Consider the following 27750-nt stretch of genomic DNA (forward strand, 5'->3'; position numbering starts at 1 on the left):
AGTCACCTATAACATTCCAAGGTTTCTGATTTGAAAACACTATGCCCAGATGAAAAGAATCAACCTTTTGGGATTTGTTGCATGGTGGACACAAAAATGTACATTAGCAGTTAAACAACAGAATAAGGCTTTCAAAAGATTTTAAAAAATGTTCCCAAAATCTAATAAACTACAAAAAGAAACAAAGAGACTTTCAAAGAGACTCAGGGCATATAGTTTTTGCTGATATTTTTACATTTTTGAAGGAGACGGGAATTTTAAAAAGAAATGTATTTGGCGGTACTATAGATTCTGTGCTATACTCCAATCTAAAAGGTGGCGGTATTGCACCTAGAAGTTATTTGCCAACCGCCAAAAAAACAGGGGAAGAAGAAGAAGAAGAATTTCGCTACTTGCCAACCAATAAATATTAAGAAGAAGAAGAAGACCGCGACGACTCCTCCGAATCCGAACGAGTTCTTTCCGCTTTTCGAACAATGATATCTTCCTGAAACCGCTAGCTGGAAAACTGTTGTGCAGATATGCACAGAATAGGTTGTGTTTAGCACTGGTTTGATGAATAAGGCAATTTTCTAACAATGCGAGCTTTTCCAAAGCTGTGAAACGACCTAACCAAACAGAACACTGAGGAAAAATTTCGGGAACCTCTCACATCCAACTGTTAGCCTGTTTCGGTAAGTGGTTAACCCAGTTAGATTGCTAACATTATCATTTATTGCAAATCCTGTGTCTTCTCAAGAATGTGATACGTGAAGCTGCCTTTGGTGGTGTAATTGACTGAGGTATGTGATATAAGCGCTTAAACGATCCAAGGGATAACAGACCGTTGGCTGGCCAGTAAAACCATAGCTGACGTCTGTGGTCGGTTGCAGCTGGCGTGTGGAAGATGCACTATGTTACCCGACTAGCTTGTTAGCTTGATCGCTTATTTATTATTTCACAGTTAGAGTTGACAAACGAAGTCGAGTTATTGTCGCACAATAAATAATTTAGTTATGGCTGTTGTTAGTAATTTGTGTTAAACCTACGAATCAATGCGTAACTTGTCCTGTATGAGGAGAACTTTTGAGTGACATCTTTTTATCTCATTGCACCACTGGAATTTTGAGTGTTAGGACGTAGAAGAGAAATCCAGTCCTTTGCAGAGGAGCTCACTGGAGACCAAAAAAAGCAAATTTATGTCCTTATTACGTAAGCCGTTTGTTTATACCCCAGATTATTTTGTGACTTATGTAAAATAAGTTGCATCAAGATTTAAAAAATATGGCAATAGAAGTTTTTTCTCACAAGCCAATAAAAATGTACATGGGCCATTAAAACTCTGAGCCATTGTCCTGAGGGTTGTTTGGTTGGACACAGTTCAGTTCAATTCAATTTTATTTATATAGCGCCAAATCACAACAAAAGTCGCCTCAAGGCGCTTCATAGATACAGAGAAAAACCCAACAATCATATGACCCCCTATGAGCAAGCACTTTGGCGACAGTGGGAAGGAAAAACTCCCTTTTAACAGGAAGAAACCTCTGGCAGAACCAGGCTCAGGGAGGGGCGGGGCCATCTGCTGCAACCGGTTGGGGTGAGAGAAGGAAGACAGGATAAAAGACATGCTGTGGAATAGAGCAGGGCGATATGGCCAAAAATATTTATCACGATATATATTTGAAAATTTGCGATAACGATATAACTGACGATATAATTGATGCGAGACAAAATACAACTCCACAACATTACTAGCACAAAAAGACAACCTTCCATTTATTTTCACTTAAACAAGAAGCTGGTTTTTATGTACATTAAAGCTTTATAAAAATGTAACAGTGCAAATGCAAATTCCTTGCTGAAAGTTTAACCAAAAGGCATTTCCAGTAGAAATGGGCTGACATATCCTGAGCATAACCATGTATAATATCCACTGAAGTTAAAAAGAGGTGATTTGCAACATTAAACTGCAGTGTGCAGTACGTATTTTTCGGACCATAAGGTGCACGGGATTATAAGGCACATTAAGCGAAACAAAGCAGTCAGATAAATCAAACTTTATTAAACTCATTCTTCTTGCTTCCTCCACTTCTGTACCATTGATTCATTAATGTTGAATTCTCTGGCAGCTGCTCTATTCCCATGTTGTTGCAGTATATTAATGACTAACCTCGTATTGTGGATGGATTATCTCAGTTGTTCTCCTGACTGAAGTTTGGTCCGTTTACAGCATCCTGCCATGTGATTGCATTTGTCTCTAACCATGAGGAACCTTTACGTTAACTTTTATAAGTGGAAAAGTGTTAGTGTTCGTCCTCCAGCTTCACTGTTTATGTTATGCTAACATAGCTGTGTCGCTAGCGATCACGTAGCACATCATTATATACCAACTAGCCCAACTTCAGTAACCCTACAAACGTCACTGCTGTTTAGTTTCCTGTCTTCATTTATGTTGGAAGTGATAGCAGAGCTGTACGTTTGATTTTTTTTCAGAAATCTCTCAGTCAGAACATGCTATATCATGCTTAGGTAACTAGCGAAACTAGCGAGCTAACTTCCGCTAGCTTCCTGCTAACTTCTAACTCCGTTAAATGTAATAAATTTTGTTTTCATGGATGCCTGGAAGTTAAACTTCATAGTTACACCTGGTAAAGCAGCAATGCTGATTGTTTTTATTAAAGATGAAAGAATTTAGACAGTTTTTAACTCGCAGTGATGCTGCAGTGTTGTTTGACATGAAAAAGACGGAGTTTAGGACCCAGATTACTCCCAGCTTTAAGAGCATCTTAGTCCGACAAATACGACAATAACGATGGCCGCTTGCACATTCTGCAAAAAAATGTGCTTTGTCTGTATCTGACGGACAAACACCAAACCAGTTCCACATCACTGAAGTTGCACCATTTTTACAAACCAATTCTGGTTCATCTGTTTCACTCAACAATCGGCCATGTGCGTATGAAAACAAAGGCACTGCGCATGCGCGTTTTACTCATATTCTATCGCGATATTTCATTTTCCTATCGTTGCCTAACATTATACCGGTATTACCGTGAATGGTATAATATGGCCCAGCCCTACTGTGGAAGAGAGACAGAGGTTAATAACAGATATGATTCAATGCAGAGAGGTCTATCAACACATAGTGCGTGATAAAGGTGACAAGAAAGGAAAAACTCCAATGCATCATGGGAATCCCCGGCAGCCTACGTCTATTGCAGCATAACTAAGAGAGGATTCAGGGTCACCTGGTCCAGCCCTAACTATATGCTTTAGCAAAAAGGAAAGTTTTAAGCCTAATCTTAAAAGTAGAGATAGTGTCTGTCTCCCGAATCCAAACTGGAAGCTGGTTCCACAGAAGAGGGGCCTGAAAACTGAAGGCTCTCCCTCCCATTCTACTTTTAAATACTCTAGGAACAACAAGTAGGCCTGCAGTGCGAGAGCGAAGTGCTCTAATAGGGTGATATGGTACTACAAGGTCATTAAGATAAGATGGGGCCTGATTATTTAAGACCTTGTATGTGAGGAGCAGGATTTTGAATTCAATTCTGGATTTAACAGGAAGCCAATGAAGGGAAGCCAAAACAAGAGAAATATGCTCTCTCTTTCTAGTCCCTGTCAGGACTCTTGCTGCAGCATTTTGGATTAGCTGAAGGCTTTCCAGCAAGTTTTTTGGACGTCCTGATAATAATGAATTGCAGTAGTCCAGCCTGGAAGTAATAAATGCATGAACTAGTTTTTCAGCGTCACTCTGAGACAGGATATTTCTAACTTTAGAGACACTAAATTACTATTTATAATTATTATTATTGACATCTACTGGGGATGGATCAGTTTACAAAATCTGTGGTTCTGTTCATAGCACAGTTTTGGGGTCACAGTTTTTGATTCAATTTGGTATATCTTGGCTCTTGTAAGTTAGTGCTCTAATACAGTGATACCATACTTTAAGATCATTAAGATACGCATCTGGTTATATACAATATTTTGGAGATATTTAAGGTCTTATGAGGAGGTGAACTATTTAAACATTTTAAAAGACCTGTTTTTTGTCTTTTGAATATTTATTACTGCTCATTAATAAGACAAAAGTATTTCTTATTCGATTTTTGATGCAATAATAGATACTCAATTACTAAAATGATCTAAGCCCCAGTACAGTCTCTACTTATCTGAAAAAAAGAAATGCTCTTATATAACTATCATTAGCTTACAGCTTTAAGTGTTTAAGGTATGTGCTAACTAAAAATAAAGACAAGATGATAGTTTATTAAATTTTAATGAAATTTGCAGATTGTTTCGGTGGAGTTTAATAAACTCCTTGCTATCTAAAATATAACAGGACGCCGGAGTATATTCTTGAGCATCTCACACTTCTGATAATCAGTTGTCTGTTTGACGTTTACTCAGCTGTGTAAAAACTTTAACCTCAGCCAAACTGATTTACTCAGGAACAAATGAAATACTGAAAAAAGCCAAACAATAACATTTTTAAGTTATCTAAGTGACTTATATATCATGTTTAACCTGAGTAGCGAAAGACGGCGGTGGGTTTGAAAACGATTTGCCGTGAGTCCAGTGTTCTCACGGGCTCTAGTGAGCTATCGAGCTAGTGGGTAACAGACGTCTCCGAAAACGTCGGAGCGCTTTTGAAAATATGTGGTGTCTTGACAAACTGAGCAGATATTTGAGGTTTACACAGCTACATTCTTGCCTGAAAATACGTTAAACGTTTATTTTGTGACCCAGAAAGAATAATAAGAGTAATATTAAAACTAATTAGCTGCCGCCATTGTTGACAACTGAGCAGGGCTGCGCTATGAATTGTGGGACACAGCTTCTTCTTCTTCGGGGTTTAACGGCAGCTGGCATCCTTGTACATGCAGTGCTGCCATCTTCTGTTTCAGTCCGTTATTACACTCTTAAATCCTACTACTTATTCCTGCGTCTTTTAGGATCTTACAAAGCTTCAAACGGCGCGTCAACTATTAAATTAGTCGTCGATGATTTTGATAGTCGACGTAATCGTGACTAGTCGACTAATCGTGGCAGCCCTAATTAGGATGGATAAGAACAACTACATAGATGGACTTAGAAGCTGACACTGAACAGACAGCATACAATGATAACATGAAGCAGCTCTACGACACAAGCAAGAAATTGTGTGGGAAGCACAGCAAGCCAGAACAAGGACAAGGAGGGAAAGGCCATCACAGGACTAGTGCAGCAGATGAAAAGATGGTCTGAACACTTTGAGGATCTCCTGAAGAGACCTGCACCACCAAATCCACCAGACATCAATCCAGCCAACGAATATCTCCCCATTAACTGCAGCAGACCAACCAGAGAAGAGATCAGGAAGTCCATCACCCTAATGAAGAACAGGAAGGCTGCTGAACCTGGCGATATACCAAAGCAGATTTGGAAGCACCAGTGGAGTTGCTGTATACACTCGTCTAGAAGCTCTGGGGGAAAAAGAGGAGTAACCACCCCAAGAAGGGTGACCTCAGCAGCTGTAACAACTACAGGGCCATCGCACTCCTGTCAGTAACAGACAAGGTCTTCTTTTTTTTTCTTCTTTTTTTTTTTGCCTGTCCCGTTTGGCTCTTTTGCCATCAGAATTGTTGTCTAAAGGCAAAGAAAGATGCCCAACGGGTTTACTTTACCAAATTGACCATCCCAGCCTTGCCGTAATGGTCCATTTGATTCACCTTTTATTGTTTATTTTATTTTCACTTCAACGTGGGGACAGACACCCCCCTGGTGACATACCCCTACTCCAAGGTCCTGCATGTGTGGGTGGTTGTGGTGGAGCGGGAAGAGGGAGGCAGCTGGAGATGGGGAGGAAGGAGGGGGGGGGGCAAGTGACCCCTCCCTGGGGCCAGCTCCCCCGCTGACCCCAGTAGGCACCCCCATACTCCGCGACCCGCCAGGGAAAGGGGGCCCAGGCCCATCCAGACCGGGGCCCAGCGCAGCAGCGCCTCCCGGCCCCACAGAGCCCGGGACAGTCCACCCAACCCCACCACAGAGAAAACCGCACCCACCCCACCATCCACTCATCTTCCAGACTACATAAGACAATAAACACCCAGGCTGAGATCTTCCTCCACCTCTCCTGTATCTCCCCCTCCTGCAGAGAGAGCCCCTGAGGAGAGGAAAGCTCCTGCAAGATGTGACGATCTTCCCCACCAGTTGAAGAGCCCCCCAGGTGGCTCGATGCACCGGCGGCACCCTGCTCCAGGGCTGGGCCCCCATGCACCCACCCACCCACAACCCCGGCAACACACCAACCAGGACCCAAGCCCCCGAGGCCTGGCCCGGGCCCCAGCCCAGAGACGGAGCGCCCCCAGAACCTCACGCCCATCCCGGACCCACCCAGGGGCAGCCAGGCTACCAGGTCAGTAACCCACGTCCGTCAGCACAGACCCTCCCCTAGCCCCGCTGCACGCAGCCGCGAGGAAACAGTCACCTGAGAGCCAACAGAGCCCCTAACCGGACATGACCGCTACCCCGGGTTGAGCCCCCCAAGGAAGATGCCTCCGGGGAACCCCCCGACGCCCTAAGCCTGTCCCTACCCCCACACCAATCACAACAGTGAAGGCGGGACCAAACTATGACCCCCCACCCCCACTAGGTGATGGAGCTGATCAAAGGAGCCCAGAGCAATTGATCTGATGTGGTGGCAGAGGCTGTATCAAGACTAATGTAATCTAATAGATAATTTCTATATTGGTTAGAATTAAGATTATTTTTATTTTTCCAGTTCATGAGGACTGTTTTCTTGGCTATGCATAGGGCAGTGAAAACCATATGGGCGATATTCTTTTCTGAAGTGACATTATCTAAGCTGCCCAACAAACACACTAAGGGGGAAGTTGGAATGTTACATTTCAGACACTTCGATAAGTCTTCACATATCTCGCGCCAAAACTTCTGAACTGGTGGACAGAACCAAAGAGCGTGGATATAATTGTCCGGTGAATTGGTTTGGCAGTGTGAGCAGTTGTTGGTAGACGTAAAGCCCATCTTGAACATCCGATGACCTGTATAGTGCACTCTATGTAATATTTTGTATTGAATTAATTGAAGACTGGGATTTCTAATTAGATGAAAGGTTTTTAAGCAAATCTGAGACCAGAAGTTTAGGTCTAAGTTAACTGATAAATCCGCTTCCCATTTTGCAATAGGAAGTGATATTGATTCATCTGTTTTAGAAAGCATTCTGTATATTTTGGATAGTAATTTGGGGGTTTTAAGAGTAAGAAATTGAACCACACTTGGTGGTGTTTGTAGTTCAACTTGACCTGGTTTAAATTTCTTTTTTACTATGGATTTAATTTGTTGATATTCTAAAAATCTTTTCTTGTTGATCCCATATTGTGTAACTAGTCCGTCAAATGAAATAAATTCTGTTCCTTCTAGTATATGTTCTAAATATTTGATTCCTTTACCACTCCAATCTGAAAAGTTTATCATATTATTGTTTTGTAATATGTCAGGGTTGTTCCAGATAGGTGTACGTTTGCATGGGATTAATGAAGACGCCGTCAATTTTAGAAACTCCCACCATGCTGTCAGAGAAGAGCTGATGTTGATGCTTTTAAAGCATTCATGTCGTTGGATGTTTGAGCTGATAAATGGTAGGTCTGAGATCTCTAGATTATTGCAAAGTGCTTGTTCTACATCTAGCCAAGGTTCATCTAAGAGGGTGTGTTTTAGCCATCCTGAGATAAACTGAAGCCTGTTGGCTAAGAAGTAGTACTGAAAGTTAGGCAGTTCTAGTCCTCCTTTATCCTTGGTCTTTTGTAGTGTTTTTAAGCTTATACGTGGGGGTTTATTTTTCCAAAGGAATTTGGACATACATGAATCTAGAGATCTGAACCAATCTTGTGGCGGTTTAGTTGGGATCATTGAGAATAAATAATTTATTTTTGGTAAGACCATCATTTTTATAGCGGCAACCCTTCCCATGAGTGATATGGGTAGACATTTCCATCTAGCCAGATCATCTTCTACCTTCTTTAAAACTGGGATATGGTTTAATTTAGTTAGATCTGCAAGCTTGGGAGAAACATTAATACCTAAATATTTTATATTTCCCGATTGCAGTGGTGTAGAAGAGGAATTATGGAGGGAGCAATTAATCGGTAGAACTGTAGATTTTGACCAGTTAATTGAGTAATCTGATATTCTTGCAAAAGAGTTTATCAATTCAGTCACCCCAGAGACATTGGTTTGTGAATTTTGGAGAAAGAGTAACACATCATCCACATAAAGGCTGATTTTATGTTCCACGTTCTTGCATTTTATGCCCTTAATTACTGAATTCTGTCTAATTGCTGCTGCTAGGGGTTCAATAAAAATTGCAAACAGTGAAGGGGAGAGTGGGCATCCCTGCCTGGTGCCCCTCAAGAGACAGAAGCTGGAGGATGTCTGGTCATTTGTTCTAACACAAGCTGTTGGGGAATTGTATAATATTTTTAACCAGTTTATGAAAGAGGATCCAAAACCAAATTTGTGTAAAGTTGCAAATAGAAATTTCCAGTTAACTCTGTCAAATGCTTTTTCTGCGTCTAAAGAGAATATTGTAGTTTCTAGGTTTTTACTGTATGAGTAGTCTATCAAATTAAGTAATCTACGTGTATTTGTTGATGAGTGCCTACCTTTTATGAAACCAGTTTGGTCAGGATGAATTAAGAGGGGGGTTATTTTCTCCAGTCTCTTTGAGAGAGCTTTGCAGATTATTTTAAGGTCTACATTTATAAGGGATATTGGACGATAGCTTGAGGGATATACAGGGTCTTTGCCTGGTTTAAGCAGGAGATTAATGTTTGCAGAATTCATATTTGATGGAAGTCTGCCCTTTTCTTTAATTTCCAACAACGTTCTGTAGAAAACTGGTGCTAGAATCGACCAGAATTCTTTGTAGAATTCTGCAGGAAAGCCGTCTGGACCTGGAGCCTTATTATTGGGCATACTTATCAGGGCTTCCTGGAGTTCACCTGGTGTCAGTGGTGAATCCAGTGCCATTGCTTGAGTGTCCAATGATTTTGGAAGAGTTATGTTGTCCAAAAACTGATCAATTTCTTTTTTAGATGGTTTATTTGTGGTGAATACAACGTTTTATAGAAATCCCTGAAAATGTTGTTTATTTGTATCGGATCATATATTGTGTTCCCAGATGAATCTTGAACAGCACATATAGTTGTTTTTTCTTTATTTATTTTTAGCTGGTTTGCTAGAAATTGACCGGATTTATTACCATATTCATAATTTTGTAGGCGTAGTCTTTGTACTAAGAATTTTGTTTTTTTTTATCAATTATCTCATTTAATTCTAGTTTTGTTTTGCGTATTTTGTTCAATGTTTCCTGATCTTGGTGGGACGCGTAGGCTTCTTCTAGTGATTTGATGTTTTTTTCTAATTCCTGAATATTTTTGTTTTCTTTTTTCTTTTTATGTGATGAGAAAGAAATTATTTTACCTCTCATCACAGCTTTCCCTGCTTCCCATAGAACAGAAGCTGATGTTTCGGGAGTGTCATTATAGTCCAAATATGAAGTCCACTCTTTTTTAAAATATTTAATAAAGTGTTCATCTTTAAGTAGTGATATATTAAATCTCCAGTTTTTTCTTGGCGTAGTATTATTCTTGTGCATTAGTGTTAAAGATACAGGACCATGATCGCTGACAGCTATAGGGTGAATCTCAGTGTCTGAAATGTCGTTCAGCAGTGAGCTGCTGAACCTTGAACGACAAGGTCTTCTATCGGGTCGCTACTGTGGGATGAGCAAGCAGGCTTCCGACAGAATTGATCAAGCACAGATTAGACCGCAGTGCTACGCGTCATAGTTGTGTTTGACAGTGTGGACCGAGAAACTCCTCTGATACTATAGCATCCCAGCCAACATGGTCAACAGTCTGTCAGTCTGCCCCAAGGCAGCTGTGGCTACAACTATAGCTTGCCTCCACCAGTGTGTGAATGTGAGAGTGAATGAATAGTGGAATTGTAATGCGCTTTTAGGGTCTCGAAAAGCCCTATATAAATTCAATCCATTATTATTATTATTATTATTATGATCAAGGGTTCATATGAGGGCATGACCTGCAGAGTGATCCATGGAGGGCAGCTCGTCAACAGCTTCCAAGACCAGAATCCAACAGAAGGTCAAAAGCTAGCAAATGTGTCCTCCTGATTGAATTGAATTTTTTAATTACTGACTCTGTCTCTTTTCCTTCAACAGAGCTTGAACTACTTCATTTAAATAGTCTTTAAGTACCGGTACATGTGTATTAGAAAGAGGTTTTTTATTTTTTTCCTAGCATGCAGAACCATTCCTGTAATCACCATTAAAACCTTTATGGGAAAAAGTGGGAGTGAGATGTGTCTATTACACATTTCTCTGTGATACTGGGTTGAGGCGGAGATTGGTCTGCTGCAGTTAATGGGGAGATATTTGTTGGCTGGATTCATCAAACCACCTAATCAACAAACTCCAACATCAAGAAAAGTGAACTTTGTAGTTGCTCCATCCACAATTGTTTGTTTTATACAGGAAACCTCCTTGGTAAAGCTGCAGAAGTTGCATTAAAAAATGCAGCTGAACTGTTAACTTGATATTCTATTCAATTCAATTCAATTTTATTTATATAGCGCCAAATCACAACATAAGTCGCCTCAAGGCGCTTCATAGATACAGAGAAAAACCCAACAATCATATGACCCCCTATGAGCAAGCACTTTGGCAACAGTGGGAAGGAAAAACTCCCTTGATACCATGTTTAAAATGCGCAGCTTGTTGACGGCTGACATTCCACTTTCTGTCGCCGTGATACCTGCAGCAAGCAGAGGGGACTTTAAAGAGGGGCAGGGGGTGTGCTAGACCAGTCTTTTAATAATTATTTTTCAAAATTAAAGTGAAGTGAAATAAAATGTTAATATTTAAAAATATAAAGGATTTGTTTGTTTTGTTTTTGTTTTTTGCAGGCCAATAAAAATGTACAGGGGATAGTAAAACTCAGTCACTGACCTGGGGCTGTTATATTAGACACTGTGAATTATTAGCATTCATTATTAAAATCTACGCCATTGTAATATCCTGTTTTCAGCCCACCAAATTTTGCATCAAAGCTCAGGGTAAATGTCCAAATGCTCACTATTCTTCATTGGAGCCCCCACATACTCTTAAAGCCTTATTCATTCACTAACACACACAGATGCAGAAAAATGAACACACATCTACCTCATCCAGAAGATACAATACTACAGTAATACGAGGGTTTATATGGGCTCAAAATGTGGTCATAAATATTTTGTACTTGTAAAAAAGATTTGTGTGTGCGTAAAAAAGATTTGTATGTGTAAAAAGAATTTGTGTGTGGACTTAGAATAAAAAACCCCTGCAAGTTACAAGTACAGATTTTTGACCCTATTTTTCTTCCCTTCATCTGATTGGTCAATGTCATGTCAATCACAAATGTAACAATCCAATCAGAGAACAGATGGGTTTGGCTGTCGAGGGGCGCTTTTTTTGAACTGCAGGTCTTTGAAGGGAATAAATGCCCTTTTACATGCCAACCCAGCGTTTTCCTTCATCACCACGAAGGAAAACAGTCTGTGGTCGTCCAAGTTTGGTGATTTTTATGTCACAGGTCTACGTGTTTAATACAGGGACTTCCACAGCCTTTTCAACAGCGCTGCGGACCGCGGGGTGGGGGCGGGCAGTGTTTTGGAAATGACAGTCTTCATTACAAAGCTTTCTTCGTTATGAATTAGCATACATGTTTTTATTGAACATTTGAAGAACCAGCAAAAAAAACAAACTCTTGTAGAGGACATAAAGTCAGAGATAGAAAAGACAAGGAGCAGGTGCATCTAGTACAGGTAGAGCTGCTGCAAAAACCCACAGAGCCCAGCAGCCAGCATAACAAATTCTGGATCCTTTGCTTTTAGTTAGCAGTTAGCATTAGCAGCGTATCCTGCATCCGATGTGAAAGGACTTTTATGCTGCGCACTGTGACTCACAGCAATGGTCCTGGGTCAGCCCTGACTTTGTGTTAAACTAATCCTAAAGTAATAATGTTATTTCTAACCACTGATATACCACAACTTTTTCCTTTCAACAGCTACTGAAAGTTAGGGGACCTAGCTGCTATCGGATATTTATATAGCGATCCTCCAGCTTCAAACGGTATCACCCTTCAAGGACCTGCAGTTCAAAAAAGCGCCCCTCCGACAGCCAAACCCATCTGTTCTCTGATTGGATTGTTACATTTGTGATTGACATGACATTGACCAATCAGATGAAGGGAAGAAAAATAGGGTCAAAAATCCGTACTTGTAACTTGCAGGGTTTTTTTTTTTCTAAGTCCACACACAAATCTTTTTTACACATACAAATCTTTTTTATGCACACACAAATCTTTTTTATGCACACACAAATCTTTTTTACGCACACACAAATTCTTTTTTACGCACACACAAATCTTTTTTACGCACACACAAATCTTTTTTACGCACACACAAATCTTTTTTTACGCACACACAAATTCTTTTTACACATACAAATCTTTTTTATGCACACACAAATCTTTTTTACACATACAAATCTTTTTTACAAGTACAAAATATTTATGACCACATTTTGAGCCCATAGGTTTAGATTTTTGTGAAAGTGCAGTGTTCAGTTAAACTGCACCATCACAAAAACTTCTGTGAATATATTCTATTAGCCTCATCTTATTGTATATATGTGTGTTTTTATCTCTCACTGAAATTGACTTTTGTTATCGCTTGATGTTATCATTTTCCGTATAATTTTTTGGCACTATCCTATGGATACTTAAGAATCTGGATTTTTTTTTTCCTTTTTTTTTCTTTATTGGAAAACTTTATTTTCCAAGCAAATATGATTTAAAACAGTGGGGTTTTTTGGGGGACGGATGCTGCAACAATGTAACTCCACTTAATGCAGTAACCTGAGCTGTCCATGAAAGTGACCAGTCACATTAGGACACTTTCTTTGCTTTCTTTGGGCTTCCCCTCCAAACAGTCACAAATCTAATGATTTAAGCAAGCAGGATTCACATCAGAGTTGTGCCCAAGAAATTAAATTATTTGCTCGGATTATATTTTTTCCCTTTGTGACTTATGGTACAAAAAATTATTCCATACTATAAGTTCAAAACGGTTAGATCGGAGCTCAGTAAGTAGAGTAAAAAAATTTCCCCTGTATGAACAGCAGAGAAAAGTACATGTCTTATCTTACCAATCAATCCTGATGTTTATTCCCGTTCTCCCATTGTCCTACTTTCTGTTTTCCAATAATGTCATCTGTGGGGATTTTTATTGCAGATCTCTATAAAGATGCCTGAGGTTCGGGACCTTTCTGAAGCTTTGCCAGAGATGCCAATGGACCCAATCACTGGAGTCGGAGTAGTAGCCTCTAGAAATAGAGCACCCACTGGATATGATGTGGTAAGCAACATAACATAACTCAAGAATGATTGGTCAGAATTGCCAAATACCAGAATTTTTCCCACACTATTAGATTTTATTTTTTGCAGTAACAGAAATATCTAATTTGCACATTTATGTACTTGTGTGTGCGCATGAAAGGAGGCACTTACATGCTTTCTTAAATTAATTAAATTTCTTAAATATTCTATTGTGACAAAAATAATTGAGCAACAATCGCATGTGTTCCCAGTGAGGGCTTCTCTCGTGGATAAACTCCAACATCTGACATACAAACCTGTTTTTGATTTGGTGCACATTCTGGTTAGCAAAATGGTTAGCTGGTTGTTAGGAAAATATAAGCAGTGACTGAACTTCAGTGATGCACAAATTCCTTTTTTTTTTTTTTTTTTTTTTTTTTTTTAAACTTGCCAATAGTGATTCTGGGTTGTTTTTTATTTTTATTTTTATTTTTTATTTTTCTGTTCACCCAATTCCAAATGTCTATGGAAAAACACATGTATTATTCTCTGTGTATATGATGATAGCCCAGACTTAAGAGTGTTTTGCTGTGAATTAGTCTTCATGTATTAGGTGGATGACAGCGTGTGTTTGCCAACAGTAGCAGCTGCTTTAGCATTTGTAGCAACTTTTTACCTGGTAGTTTACAGTTAAAGAGGAGCAGAATCACTATCCTTCTTTCCTGTGAAATAAGGGATGTGCATGACTTGTTAACCAAGCAACTAATCGTTGCTATTGTCACTAGTCAGTACAAGACGTAGTAATCATTTAACCTAATTGCTATCATTTTAATTGATGCGAAGTGATGGTAAATTGTTGTGCCTAAATGTTATACAGCCATGTGCTGCCATTTGTGGCATCATTGTTGAGAAACTCCATTAATCTGTTAATTTTGGGCTAATGTATTGTTGTTAGTTCTTTCATAAGCGAAAGGAAAAGATTGAGGATACGAATAACGAAAATGGGCTTTCCGTTAGAATAAGATTAATAGTTCAATTATTTGTGTGGGGTTCAGAGTAGGGCTGCCACGATTAGTCGACTAGTCACGATTACGTCGACTATCAAAATCATCGACGACTAATTTAATAGTCGAGAATTCATAGCGCGGCCTTGCTCAGTTTCCAACAATGGCAGTAGCTAGTTAGTTTTAACATTACTCTTATTATTCTATGTGGGCCACAAAATAAACGTTTAAAATATTTTCAGGCGAGAATGTAACTGTGTAAACCTCAAATATCTGCTCGGTTTATCAAGACACCACATATTTTCAAAAGCGCTCCAACGTTTTCGGAGACGTCTGTTACCCACTAGCTCGATAGCTAGCCGGGGGCAAGGCTCACTAGAGCCCGTGAGAACACCAGACTCACGGCAAATCGTTTTAAAACCCACTGCCGTCTTTCGCTACTCATGTTAAACATATATAAGTCACTTAGATAACTTAAAAGTGTTATTGTTTGGCTTTTTTCAGTATTTTATTTGTTCCTGAGTAAATCTGTTTGGCTGAGGTTAAAGTTTTTACACAGCTGAATAAACGTCAAACAGACAACTGATTATCAGAAGTGTGAGATGCTCGAGAATTTACTCCGGTGTCCTGTTATATTTTAGATAGCAAGGAGTTTATTAAACTCCACCGAAACAATCTGCAAATTTCATTAAAATTTAATAAACTATCATCTTGTCTTTATTTTTAGTTAGCACATACCTTAAACACTTAAAGCTGTAAGCTAATGATAGTTATATAAGAGCAGATGCTGCTGGTGCAATAAGCTGTACGTTTTACGTCCAATGGATGATGATCTGATTAGTCGACTAATCGCAAAAATAATCGGTGACTAGTCGACTATCAAAATAATCGTTTGTGGCAGCCCTAGTTCAGAGTAGAGCTGCTGCTCCTTGATGAAAGGAGCCAGTGTAGGTGTAAGATAAAGGTGTTTCCTCTCTTACCGGGAGATGGTCCAGGGTAAAGATAAGATAAGATAACCTTTATTAGTCCCACACGTGGGAAATTTGTTTTGTCACAGCAGGAAGTGGACAGTGCAAAAGTTATGAGGCAAAAATTAGAATACAATAAGAATAAATACAGTACACAACTGTACAGAATAGAATAAAATAAAATACTATATACAGTAGAATAAAATAAAAATAAATATACAATAAGATAAAAATAGAATACAAATACAAATACTATATACAACTGAGTAAAAATACAACGATGACAGAAAGGATTATTGCACTTAGTATTATTGCATATGTATGGATGTGTGTGCTTGATCAGTTAAAGTCTTTATTATGGAGTCTGACAGCAGTGGGGAGGAAAGACCTGCGAAATCTCTCCGTCCCACACCGTGGGTGCCGCAGTCTCCCACTGAAGGAGCTGCTCAGTGCTGTCACAGTCTGCTGCATGGGGTGGGAGATGTTGTCCATCAGGGATGACAGCTTAGCCGCCATTCTCCTGTCACTCACCACCTCCACTGGGTCCAGAGGGCATCCTAGAACAGAGCTGGCCCTTCGGATCACCCTGTTCAGTCTCTTCCTGTCCCCAGCAGAGATGCTGCCGCCCCAGCAGACCACGCCATAAAAGATAGCAGAAGCCACCACAGAGTCATAGAAAGTCTTCAGGAGGGGGCCCTCCACTCCAAACGACCTGAGTCTCCGCAGCAGGTACAGCCTGCTCTGCCCTTTCCTGTAGAGGGCGTCTGAGTTATGAGTCCAGTCCAGTCTATTGTTCAGATGAACACCAAGGTACCTGTAGCTGTCCACAGCCTCAATGTCCATACCTTGGATGTTCAGTGGTTGCAGTGGAGAATGCTTGTGCCTGCGGAAGTCTACCACCAGTTCCTTGGTTTTACTGGCGTTGATCTGGAGGTAGTTCAGCTGGCACCAGTCCACAAAGTCTTGGGTCAGACCTCTGTACTCCTTGTCGTCCCCATCAGTGATGAGGCCGACTATTGCAGAGTCATCAGAGAACTTCTGCAGGAAGCACTGGGTGGAATTGTGGGAGAAGTCTGCAGTGTAGATGGTGAAGAGGAACGGAGCCAGAACCGTTCCCTGTGGGGCCCCCGTACTGCAGACGACCCTGTCCGACACACAGCCCTGAGTCCTCACATACTGTGGTCGGTCGGTGAGGTAGTCCAGGATCCAGGTAGTGAGGTGATGGTCCACTCCAGAGTTCACCAGCTTGTACTTTAGAACCGAGGGAAGAATGGTGTTGAAGGCACTGGAGAAATCAAAGAACATGATTCTCACAGTGCTTCCAGCGGTCTCCAGGTGAGCGAGGGAACGATGTAGGAGGTGAATGACGGCATCATCCGCTCCAATGCCAGGCTGGTAGGCAAACTGAAGTGGGTCCAGTGATGAGCTTATTAGGCGCCGAAGCTGAGCCAGGACCAACCGCTCCAGGGTCTTCATCAGGTGGGATGTCAGAGCCACCGGCCTGTAGCTGTTGAGGTCCTTGGGGCGTGAAGTCTTTGGCACTGGTACAACACAGGAGGTTTTCCAGAGCTGTGGGACTCTTCCCAACCTCAGGCTCAGGTTGAAGAGGTGCTCCATCACCCCACACAGTTGGTCCGCGCAGGACCTGACGACCCTCGAGCTGATGCCATCTGGACCCGCTGCCTTCTTGCCATTAATCCTCCTCAGTTCCCTCCTAACCCAGAACACTCTCAAGAGATTACATCTATTGGCTGACCTGGGAACGACTCGATATTTCTCAGTATAGGCTGGAGGAGGTGGCTGCAGAGAGGGATGTCTGGGCTTCCCTGCTTAGACTCCTGCCCCTGCAACTTCAGATAGGCGGAATAAAATTGCTGGATGATTTATTGATTTACTATTTTAGATATTCATTTTTTTTTCTTAATATCTTGTCCTGTCTTATTCCTGTGTTATTTCACATATTACGTTATATATGGTATAGCATGACGATGTCTAAGGCAAGACTGGCAAGAGAGGAAAAAAGAGGAGAAAGTGGTGTGGGGCAAGAAGAGACAAAAAACTCAAAAACAAAGTGGGTGAGTGAGTGGGTGTGGGGATGCCTGCGTCTTTGTAACAAATGCTGCACCAAACAAGCAGAACGGAGTCAAAATGCACTACAAGCCGCCTCTTGACTCCCGTTTTTCTTGTTTCTTGTTTTGTTATTTAAGGGATACAGGAAGATGTCCCTCCTCCTCACTTAGTGTTAAGGTGCTATGTTGTTAGATTTTAACTTTTATTGAAGTAGTTGTTATGCATTTCTGAACAGCGCACATCGTCCAGAATAGACGGGAACACTGTGCCACAGTTTTCAGTTGCAATTCATTAGATTCTCAAATGTTAATTTGTCATATTTTAATAATACGTGAACATCTTTTATAGCAAGTTTATATTATAACATTTAATATTTATTTATTTAACATCGGTTTATTTTCGTCTTAGTTTTCTGTTTGGAGTGTAATGTGGTCAGTATGCACAATGTGAGGTCCTGCACGGTTAAGCAGCATGATTCATAATTGAAGAATGTGATTAATGTTTTCAAATGCCTTTGTTTGCAGAGTTTTTGTCATTGGCCGTTAAACGGTTCTCAAATTTAACTTGATATTTGAGTGTCTTAAATTTACAGTTTTTTGTTTTGTTTTGTTTTTTTTTGTTTCTCAAGTGATTTAGTGATTTTTTTTTTTCTCCCTCGTTTAGCTGACTAAAAAATTGGCCATGAGGAAAATCTTTTCAACTATTACCTTCACAACTGCAATCAACCAAATTTGAATTTCTGTTACCTACCAGGAATTTAGCTTGTTAATACAATACAGTTTTATTTATATAACACATTTAAAAACCCAAAGGCACACCAAAGTGCTTCCTGATTATACAGAGAATCAACGTAAATCAATTAACAAAGTACAGATTGGGCACTAGCACAGATAGAAGGCATGCACTAATAGACCAGAAGAGTTAAGTAAAATAGGTATCGAACCTCAAATCGGGAGGAAGGTCAGTTCATGAATACAAAATATCAACTAAGAAGTTAAAAACCAGCAATAAAATTATTTATAAGTTTAATAAGGGTATTAAATGGTCGGGAAAGCCAGGTTAAATAAGTATGCTTTCAATCTTGATTTGAAGGATTGAATAGAGTCTGTGGCACGAATAGAAGCAGGGAGGCTATTCCAAAGTTTAGGTACAACTGAAGCAAAGGCACGATCACCTCTGGTCTTCAGCCTAAACTTAGGTTGGGCCACGAGTAATTGACCTGATGGTCTTAAAGCTCAGCAAGGAGTGTACAGATTGAGGAGATCATCCACGGATATTGTTATTCTTGTCTCAGAATAATGAAAATCTATCCCCCTCTGCTTATAGATTTCAACAACAACAGATGGCCTGGATGCTGACCTGTGGAAAGACGGACTTTTCAAATCCAAGGTGACCCGATACCTTTGCTTCACCAGAGTTTTCTCTAAAGAAAATGTAAGTTTACTTACCTCCTCAACAGTTAAATAAGTGTCCCACCCCCTCTCCAATAAACATCTCCTTTCTCAATACCATATTCTTGTACTCTATTCTTTCCTCTGCAGAGCCATTTAGGTAATGTTCTTGTGGACATGAAGCTGATTGATATAAAGGACACTTTGCCTGTGGGTTTCATCCCAATCCAGGAAACTGTTGATACTCGTAAGTTATTATCTCAAGTGGAAAGACACTTAGAGCCTCAATGTGTGGTAAGAATATGTGAAAATAATTAATCTTTTTAACCTCTGAAATAAGAATTGTTTGTTATTCATGAACCACCTTGTTGTGGAATGACCGTCAGTTTGTCTTTTCTGCAACAGAGGAGCAGGCCTTCAGGAAGAGGCGACTCTGCATCAAATTTATTCCACGGGACTCCACAGAGGCAGCCATCTGTGATATCCGCATCCTGGGACGCTCCAAGCAGGCACCTCCTCAGTATACCTTTATAGGGTGAGCATTGCAACTTCCAGTCAAATTTAACTTTTTGTTTTCTTTTTTTTTCTTTTTTTAAACAGAAGAAAATAGTTTATAAATAAAAAAGTTGTTTGTACTGTAATGGAATCACTCCATTTGGCATAACAGTTTCCACTTACTCCAGAAATCAAGTCACATTAATCTTTTTTACATTTTTAATGTATGATGGAATGTTCAGGGCATTTCTATCAGAAAGTTTTCTACATGAAAAGACACTTCCAGTATGTCAGATGTGTTCCACATGAGAGCTAAAGAATCCAAATCATTTCTGGCAAAGTGTTTATTAAAAAAAAAAACCTTTGTCCCCAAAACATTTCTAGGATAATTGCTTAGAGAATGTATGAAGGGGAAAGGAGGGCATGGATTTAATACACACACGTTTTGACTAGCAGGTTTACATTAACCTTGGAACTAGTGTCAGCGCTTTCTGCTTAATAATGCTTCTAACATTGTTTGACAGAGAGCTCAACAACATGGGAATCTGGTATCGCATGGGAAATGTGCCTCGGGCCCAGGACTCCACACACACACAAACCATCAACAACACCCAGAATGTGAATTCCTCCAGCTCAGGATCAGCCCCACCAGCTCCCATGCTTAAGTAAATTCACTCTAATGATGTGCTAGTACTTGTATGTAATTGTCTTCACATGTATCTCTTATTAGTTCTTGTAACCTTAAAAGGGAAATACAACACAAAACAAAGCAAGTGCACTGTAACAATACAGGTTGCACAGATTAGCACTTTATCTTGGTATTGCCTAGAGGTTATGGAATGTACATGCAAGTAGTGATTCATTCGCTTGTGAGTGCCCCAACACAGAGAAGATGTATCTTCAGATGTCACAAAAATTGTTATGATGATATGTTTAAATTGACAATGGATATTTATTTTTACACCTTTGAATGAATCAGTGGAGGAACTTCCTTAACTTTCTTGTCATCTTCCTATTTCAATTGTTCCAGATCGTATGCCTCCATGTCCATATTACCAAATCCAGTAAACATCTGTGGTCTTTCTCTTTTTCTCCTCCCTGGCAGCTCCATACTCAGCATCCTTTTTACCACTATACTCATCTGCACATCTCCAAACCAACTTAGCCTTGCCTCTTTTATTTTGTCTCAAACTCCTTCAACCCAAGTTGTCCATTTGGAGCGATTTAATTAAACTTTTATAGAAAATGTGCTTAAGAGTTCAAATAATAAAATAATGAGTAACATAATTTCTTTTAATATTAATGGAACAATTGAGAATTGAGCAGAGCACGTTACAGATTTAAAAAGGATTTTTTTTTTTTTTAGTCTTCTCTCTCAGATCTTGCACAACATTATATATTAAAAAAATCCCCTCTCGCCCCTGCGGGCGGTCTGTCCTTTAAGCTCAGGTCCTCTACCAGAGGCTTGAGGGTCCTGCGCAATATCTTTGCTGTTCGTAGGACTGCGCTCTTCTGGACAGAGATCTTGTTCCTAGGATCTACTGGAGCCACTCGGCTAGGCTTTGGGTCACTGCACGGAGTGCTTCGATTACCACTGGGACCACTGTTACCTTTGCCCCCCCAAATCTTTTCAAGCGCTTCTCTGAGTCCTTGGTGCTTCTCGTGTTCCTTCTTCCTGATGTAGCTGTCATTCGGTATCGCTGCATCTATCACTACGGCTGTTTTCCTCTGCTGGTCCAACACTACTATGTCTGATTGGTTACCCACCACTATTTTGTTCGCCTGTATCTGGAATTCCAGGATCTTGGCTCGGTCATTCCTGACCATCCTAGGGGGCGTCTCCCATTTATACCTCGAGACTTCCAGGTACTCTGCTCAGATCTTTCTGTATACTAATGCCGGCCACTTGGTTATGGCGTTCCATTAATGCCCTGCCTGCCAGCATCTTGCACCCTGCTGTTATATGCTGGATTTCTCCGAGGCATCTTTACACAGCCTGCTCCTGGGATCTTGCCTGATGTGATAGACCGCAGCCTCCATGGATCTTGTCCTCAGAGCTTGTTCCTGTGTTTCCATGATTACTGCCTCTGTGGCGTGTTTTTGTCCAGCCACTAGTAGGATTTGTGGACATCAGCCACTTCATCTATCGATTGATTGATCACAGCAGAAACCCGTGAAAGAGGAGGAGCCACCATCAAAAATATATATATTTCAGCTACTGTAGCAAAGATAATTTTCAAATTAAGTACATTATAACAATGTATGAATAAGTACTCTAGGATGAAGAGAAATTACCCAACAAGCCATAGTCAAAAATTTGGATACAGCTCTAATGTACAACCCAACTTCCTTTGCTTAGCTGTGCAATTTGACAGTCCAGGATTAGTTCTAGCTGACACAGCAGGAGTGGATAGTGATAGTTTCTTTAAACTCTTAGCTATTTGGCTCACTTTCACATATATATTGAACTACTGAGGTGCTTAATGTTTTTCTTTTTGTTTCAAGGCATATTTCCATGACCCTCCCTGCCAGCTTCAGAGGAAAAAATACTACCAGACCAGACTATGAGCACCAGAACTCCAACCTGTATGCTATTACAGGTCAGGTCTTTACAGTTTCAGTCGCCCTTGTTGATTTAAAGATGAATACACACACATATACACACAACCCCGTTCAACTATCTTAGTGAGGACCTTCATTGACATAATGGTTTCCCTAGCCCTTTACCCTAACCCTAATGACACATCAACAGCTTCACTTTTGTGTGCTTTCAAGCTCTCTCTTCATAATAGACTGCATGTTGAAGGTGACAGTGTCCACATCTCTGTATATGTGGACACTGTCATTTGTTTAACAGTCTCAAGTCGTTGCTGTTATTCAGTTTATGGTTTGTATGGGTTACTACTTGATCTCTTTTACGAGATGAAATTATGTAACGTTTTTTTGACCTTTCTCTTTCAGCAATGGACGGGGTGCCTTTTATGATCTCTGAGAAGTTTGCCTGTGCCTCATCTGATGTAAGTTTTAAGTTTTAATCCTAGTGACTTTGCCAACATGTCCCCCTGTATCAATTTCCAGTGTTTTGCTTTAACATCTCTGCTCAAAAAGAGTACAACAACCACAGTATTTGCCCAAAAGCTGTAAGTAGCCTTACATTCATACACTAAGCTTCATTACATTGTCTGATGTGTATTTGGTACGTGAATATCAGATTACATATATTTCTTAGTTGAGATTGCTGTACCCTGCAAGAAAGGGATACAGTGCTTAACAAATTTATTACACCCACATGTCATAAAAGCAAGAAAATACCCACAATTTAGAAATCTGTGAAAAGCTTGTTTAAAACTAAAAAGTACAGAATTAACTTAAATGAATTCATATTTTTATTCCCCAAACTTAAGCCAGGACACTGAGAAGTCAGAAATTAATCAAGCATAACAACAAACCAAAAAAACAATTTTTTTCTGTTCAGGAATGTAACTGAGTAACAGTAAAAATAGGCATAAACTTTATTTAATCCCAAACTCTTGGGAAATAACTTGTTACAGCAGCACAAGTAATAAAAAGAAAATTAGAGATGAAAAAGTAAGAGTAGTGTACAAAAAAGCAAAAATACTATACTATTTATAGATGGTTACTGTATACAGTAAAATACATCAAGATTTTCATATGTACTTAAAGTGCAGTGAGAGTGGTAATAATACACATTTGTTTTTAAACAGTATTTATCCTGTGTTGTTAGGATGAAAGACCTACAATAGAGCTCCGCCCTACATTGTGGCTGAAACGGTCTACTGCTGAAAGAGCTGCTCAGGACCTCTATAATCTTATTTAGGGGGTCAGAGATGTTGTTCATAATGCCCATTAGATCCTTTTCTCACCCACCTCTTCTATGCGGTCAAGGGGACTGGCCAGGCAAGAGCTGGCCCACGTTTTCAGACTGTTAACCTGTTTCCCGTCCCACTCCGTGCGGCCACCTCCCCATCAGACAACCGCTTTTAAAAAAAAATTGCCCGATAGCCATAAAGTAAGGTTATGGTCGACTCCTGCTCCTTTTCAGCTTTTCAATCTTAGCAGTGCCTGTTGAATTGTATTGAAAGTGGTAGAGAAGTCAAAAAACATGACCCTCACAGTGCTTCCAGTATTGTTAGGCAAGACAGTAATCTATGGAAGTAGATGCTTGCATCATCCACCTCAATTCCAGGACGTAGAGCTGGGCGATATAAGATTTTTGCATATCACGATATGTTTTTGTTTTTTTTTTTCATTTCAGGCGATAACGATATCTATCACGATATAAGCCAAATAACTATATTTGTAAGATTTAAATGTGCCGTTGCTCACAAGTAAAATGTGAAATAATCAGCAGCTTGTTTTTATTTAAATATTTATTTCCCATAATAAGTTCAACAGGGTAGATGTACTTAAGGAACATGAGACTTTTTCAGATAAATAAAGGCAAATATTGCAAACTACACAAAAGGCAGACGCTAAAGCGTTTAAGTTTCAAAATAGAACAAACAAAACAGACTAAATTGTCAATTCCACTTAGAAACAAAATATTAATTCTAAAAATAAATCTTAGTTTGTTTTACAGAAGAACAGACAAAACTGACTAACTTTTGTCAGTATCAAATAAACTGAGAACTAAAAGGAAATTCTCAATCTCTCCTTGTTGTATAGCTGAGCTTTTCAAACAGTTTTAACAGTTACTTTAGTCTGACAAAAGCCGAATGACGAATTAGCGCTTCCAGTCAGAGACTGAGGCTACGTACACGGGTATTTTTGAAAACTGAGATTTTCTGTTTTCGTTTTAAAAAATAATCCCGTCCACACATAAAGGCAGAAATGAAGGAAAACGCTGCTATGAACATGCCAAAGCAGCAGGTGGCGCTAGATTCCTAACCGTGCAGAAATGTTGGCCAATCAGAAGTCTAGAAGCCTCGGTGGGAAAAAGTAAACAAAGCTGGGGCATAGAAGCAGAACAGAGTCGTATGTGTGGACGGACAGTAACTGTGTGTATATGTAAGCATTTAAACACTGCAGAGAGTACAATTAACAGTAACAGTATTGTAGAAATTCATTTCACCGAAACAATAACGTGGCGCACAGTGTGACGTCAAAAAATGTGCACACCTTTGACGCTGCGTTTTCTACGTTTTTCTAATCCACACGTAAATGCAAAAACTGAGTTCTTAAAAATCTTCGTTTTCAGTGACCAAAAACGCTGTTTACGCGTGGACGAAAGGTGCAAACGCATAGAAAAATCTGCGTTTTCAAAAATACCCGGGTACGTGTGGACGTAGCGCATGCACCAGTTTATTGTATTTCCAGACTTGCTTTCGGCACAATTTACAGTGCACACTACTCTGTTTTTTGTCAGACTTGAAATAGCCGAAATACCTTCACACTACGGAACTTCTATGGCTCTTCCATTCGACAATCTCTCCGGCATTGGAACCATCATCTGTTTTCCCTTCGGTCACGCTCGGTTGATTTTTCTAGTCGGCACACTCATTTCCTCCATTACCCGGGCGGTACGGTGGCTGGCTGCTTCCCAAACAAATACACATGTGCGGCTTGGCACTTGTGCTGTACGTAACAAGTCACGTGACGTGACGCTGCGGCTGTGATTGGTTCGGCTCTGCGCTACTTAATTTGGATTGGCTGTTCTTTTTTTTCTTTTTTCTTTTTTTTTAAGAGGACAAGAGTGGCGAGGTCTATCGCGATAGTTTAATTTTTCTATCGAGAAAAAGTTATATCGCGATACATATCGTTATCGTTCTATCGCCCAGCTCTACCAAAAGTAGAGTAAAGTGAACTACAGGGGTCTGGCAGCAGCATGCTTACTAGAGTTTCGAGGTGGTTGAGGACAATCCTCCCTAATTGTCTTCATCAGGTGGGAAGTTAAGATTACAAGTGTGAAATGGTTAGTACTGGAACAACACAGGATGTCTCCCACGGATAAACATGCGTATGATCACAGAGCTGGTCTGCACAGTCCCTGAGCAGTGGGGAGCTTTTCTGGTCTTGAGCTTTTTTTTTTTTTTTTTTTTTTTTTTTGTAGTTTCTTCCTCATTCAATCAGCACTCAGGAAGTGTTGTCCAGTGTTATTTCACTTCTCATTCACAAACATCGCTATTCCTCCTCCCTTTCTCATTCATCACTCTCTGGTGATATCCTGTGGCCGTTGCAAGCCATCCAGAGTGATGAGTGAGCCTCTTCAAAGTTCACTCAGCCAAATCTCAGTGAAGCACTAAAGGGTACACTGTCAATACCACTATTGCTTAGCTAGCACAAATTAACTCTTGCATCTTGTTGGGAAGAGATTAGTATTAAGTAACATTTTCCATAATGACAGATGGTATTCAAATTAAAAGTAATTAAATTTTTCTTAGTATGTAACATGCTTTAATATATTTAATGCTTATTTATGAAATGGTAAATTTGAAAATGACTGGATAGTAGCAATAAATATATATTTTAGCATTCAAAATATTTTAAAGGCCTTCGGCATACTGGTAGATCAATTATTACAGAAACATAAAAACGGATTTTGCTAATAGCAGTGTTACCAGTATTGCTCTAAATTACCAATTCTGTTCATTGAAGGCGGCTGTGGCATAAACCTTTTATTGGGTGATGAGCTGATAAATTTGTTGAGCCTCTATCACAATGTTCAGACTGCACCTAGAAAAATGGCAAACTTTTATTCAAATTAACCCTTCAAATAAGTCACGTTGTAGTAATACAAGTCTCCCAACACTACTCTCACACAATTGCAACATGCTTGAAGTTGAGCTTGTTCACACATCTCAGCATTCCTGTTCTCCATGTACAGCTGCAGCAGGTGGATCTGATGGGTATTACAATTAAATCACTGGCTGAGATTGAAAAGGAGGTGAGTAGACATAAGACTTTGTTACATTTCTCATAGTATAATTTATGGTCTCCAGAGATGAATAATGAAGTAGTATTTGCTTAAGTACAGATTGTCCACTAGAGGATTAATAAATTACTGTATATGATTGTTAATCAACACTGTATTTTGCAGATAGGTAAATGAAATTATGATTTTAGTGAACAATAAGAAAATTTGTTAGACTATACTAATTAGTAATAATATGCAACTCTCCCTATGTAAGTATGATTACAGTTTCCGCACAGAGCATAGTGCAGCGGCTCGCCTCCCTCCAAGTCCAACACGGACCTCTCTGAGTTCTGAGGCCTAAGCATCTCTTATATGAACAACAGTCATCGCCACACTATAGACAGCAGCCGGAGAGAAGTGCACACAACTACTGAGAACATACCTACAACGGGGATATTCAATCTGTAAATGAAAAGAAAGATTCCCAACGAAAATTGTGGATTTTCTAACTTCTGGGACATGTTGTAGGCCCTCTGTGTGCTGTTGAAATGGAAAACAATGGAATTCAGTCAGACTCGAACCACTACACGGCAGAGCTGGGACAAGAAAACACATTTTATGCTCATCGAGATACTTCAGTATCTCACTCGAATGACTTCAAAAATACATTTTTGTTAAGTGAAAAATGGTCAAGTGTCGTATTGTGGTGGAAAAAAAATAACCTTGTCCCATCAAAAGATCTTGTTAGAAATAAGATAAAAGGATCACACGGTACTTTTTTCATGGAGGACTTCTGTTGGATCTCACACCAGTCATGTTGCCTTTTTCGTTTATGACATGGACTGTTCTGAATCAAAGCGCACCATAAAGGCACCTTAGGGTGTCAGAAATTTAAAAGAAAACTGTGACTTTAAGTTTTGTTGTTGAGCTTGTCTTCTTGATGGGGAAATGCTTTTCATTGTTTTCTAGATGTATTGCCATTTACTGGTGTGACTGTGAGTGCACTTTTGTGTTTTGAGGTTGTTATTGTGCTTCCTAATTGCTGTAGATATTCTGTAAACCACTTCTTCTCTTTCTGTGAGGTAGCAGCTTGCCCGACAGAACCATGACTACAGCTAATATTCACTGTGTGGAGTATTCACATCAAGATTTTCTATTTATACCATACTCTAATACCTTACTTTGCATGCATATAGATGTTTTATTGATACATCTTTTCACTGAATGAGTAACATTGAGCAAACCTCACACATTTTAGCTAAAAAGCACTGATAGTTAGTCCTTATATCTCAACAATATCATAGCTATATTCATCGTTTCCTTCATCTTCATTGGTGTTATATCAGAAATGGATGCTCCAGTAAAAGTATAATATTGCAAAGAGTTTTATTTTAGTACATTGGTTATGGAACGTGTGTACAGAATTTTACTCTCCTGGTCAAAAGTTTTAGAATACCCCAATTTTTCCAGTTTTTGTTGAAAATGATTCAGTTTAATGTCTCATTGCACTCTGAAATGAAAGCCTTGTACAAA

The 27750-nt window shown here is 39.8% G+C and overlaps 1 protein-coding gene across 1 annotated transcript; it reads left to right on the forward strand.

The window, feature by feature from the left end:
• Positions 1-400: 400 nt before the first annotated feature.
• Positions 401-27750, forward strand: mvb12ba (multivesicular body subunit 12Ba). Its single transcript, XM_026172713.2, has 10 exons — positions 401-674; positions 13333-13455; positions 18784-18891; positions 18999-19095; positions 19254-19383; positions 19868-20008; positions 21849-21943; positions 22305-22360; positions 26188-26247; positions 26492-27750. The coding sequence occupies exons 2-10, from the start codon at positions 13345-13347 to the stop codon at positions 26576-26578; spliced, it is 885 nt and encodes a 294-aa protein (XP_026028498.1). The 5' UTR covers positions 401-674; positions 13333-13344; the 3' UTR covers positions 26579-27750.

Source organism: Astatotilapia calliptera, chromosome 7 (genome assembly GCF_964374335.1).
Source record: "Astatotilapia calliptera chromosome 7, fAstCal68.1, whole genome shotgun sequence".
In the NCBI taxonomy this organism is placed as follows: Eukaryota; Metazoa; Chordata; class Actinopteri; order Cichliformes; family Cichlidae; genus Astatotilapia; species Astatotilapia calliptera.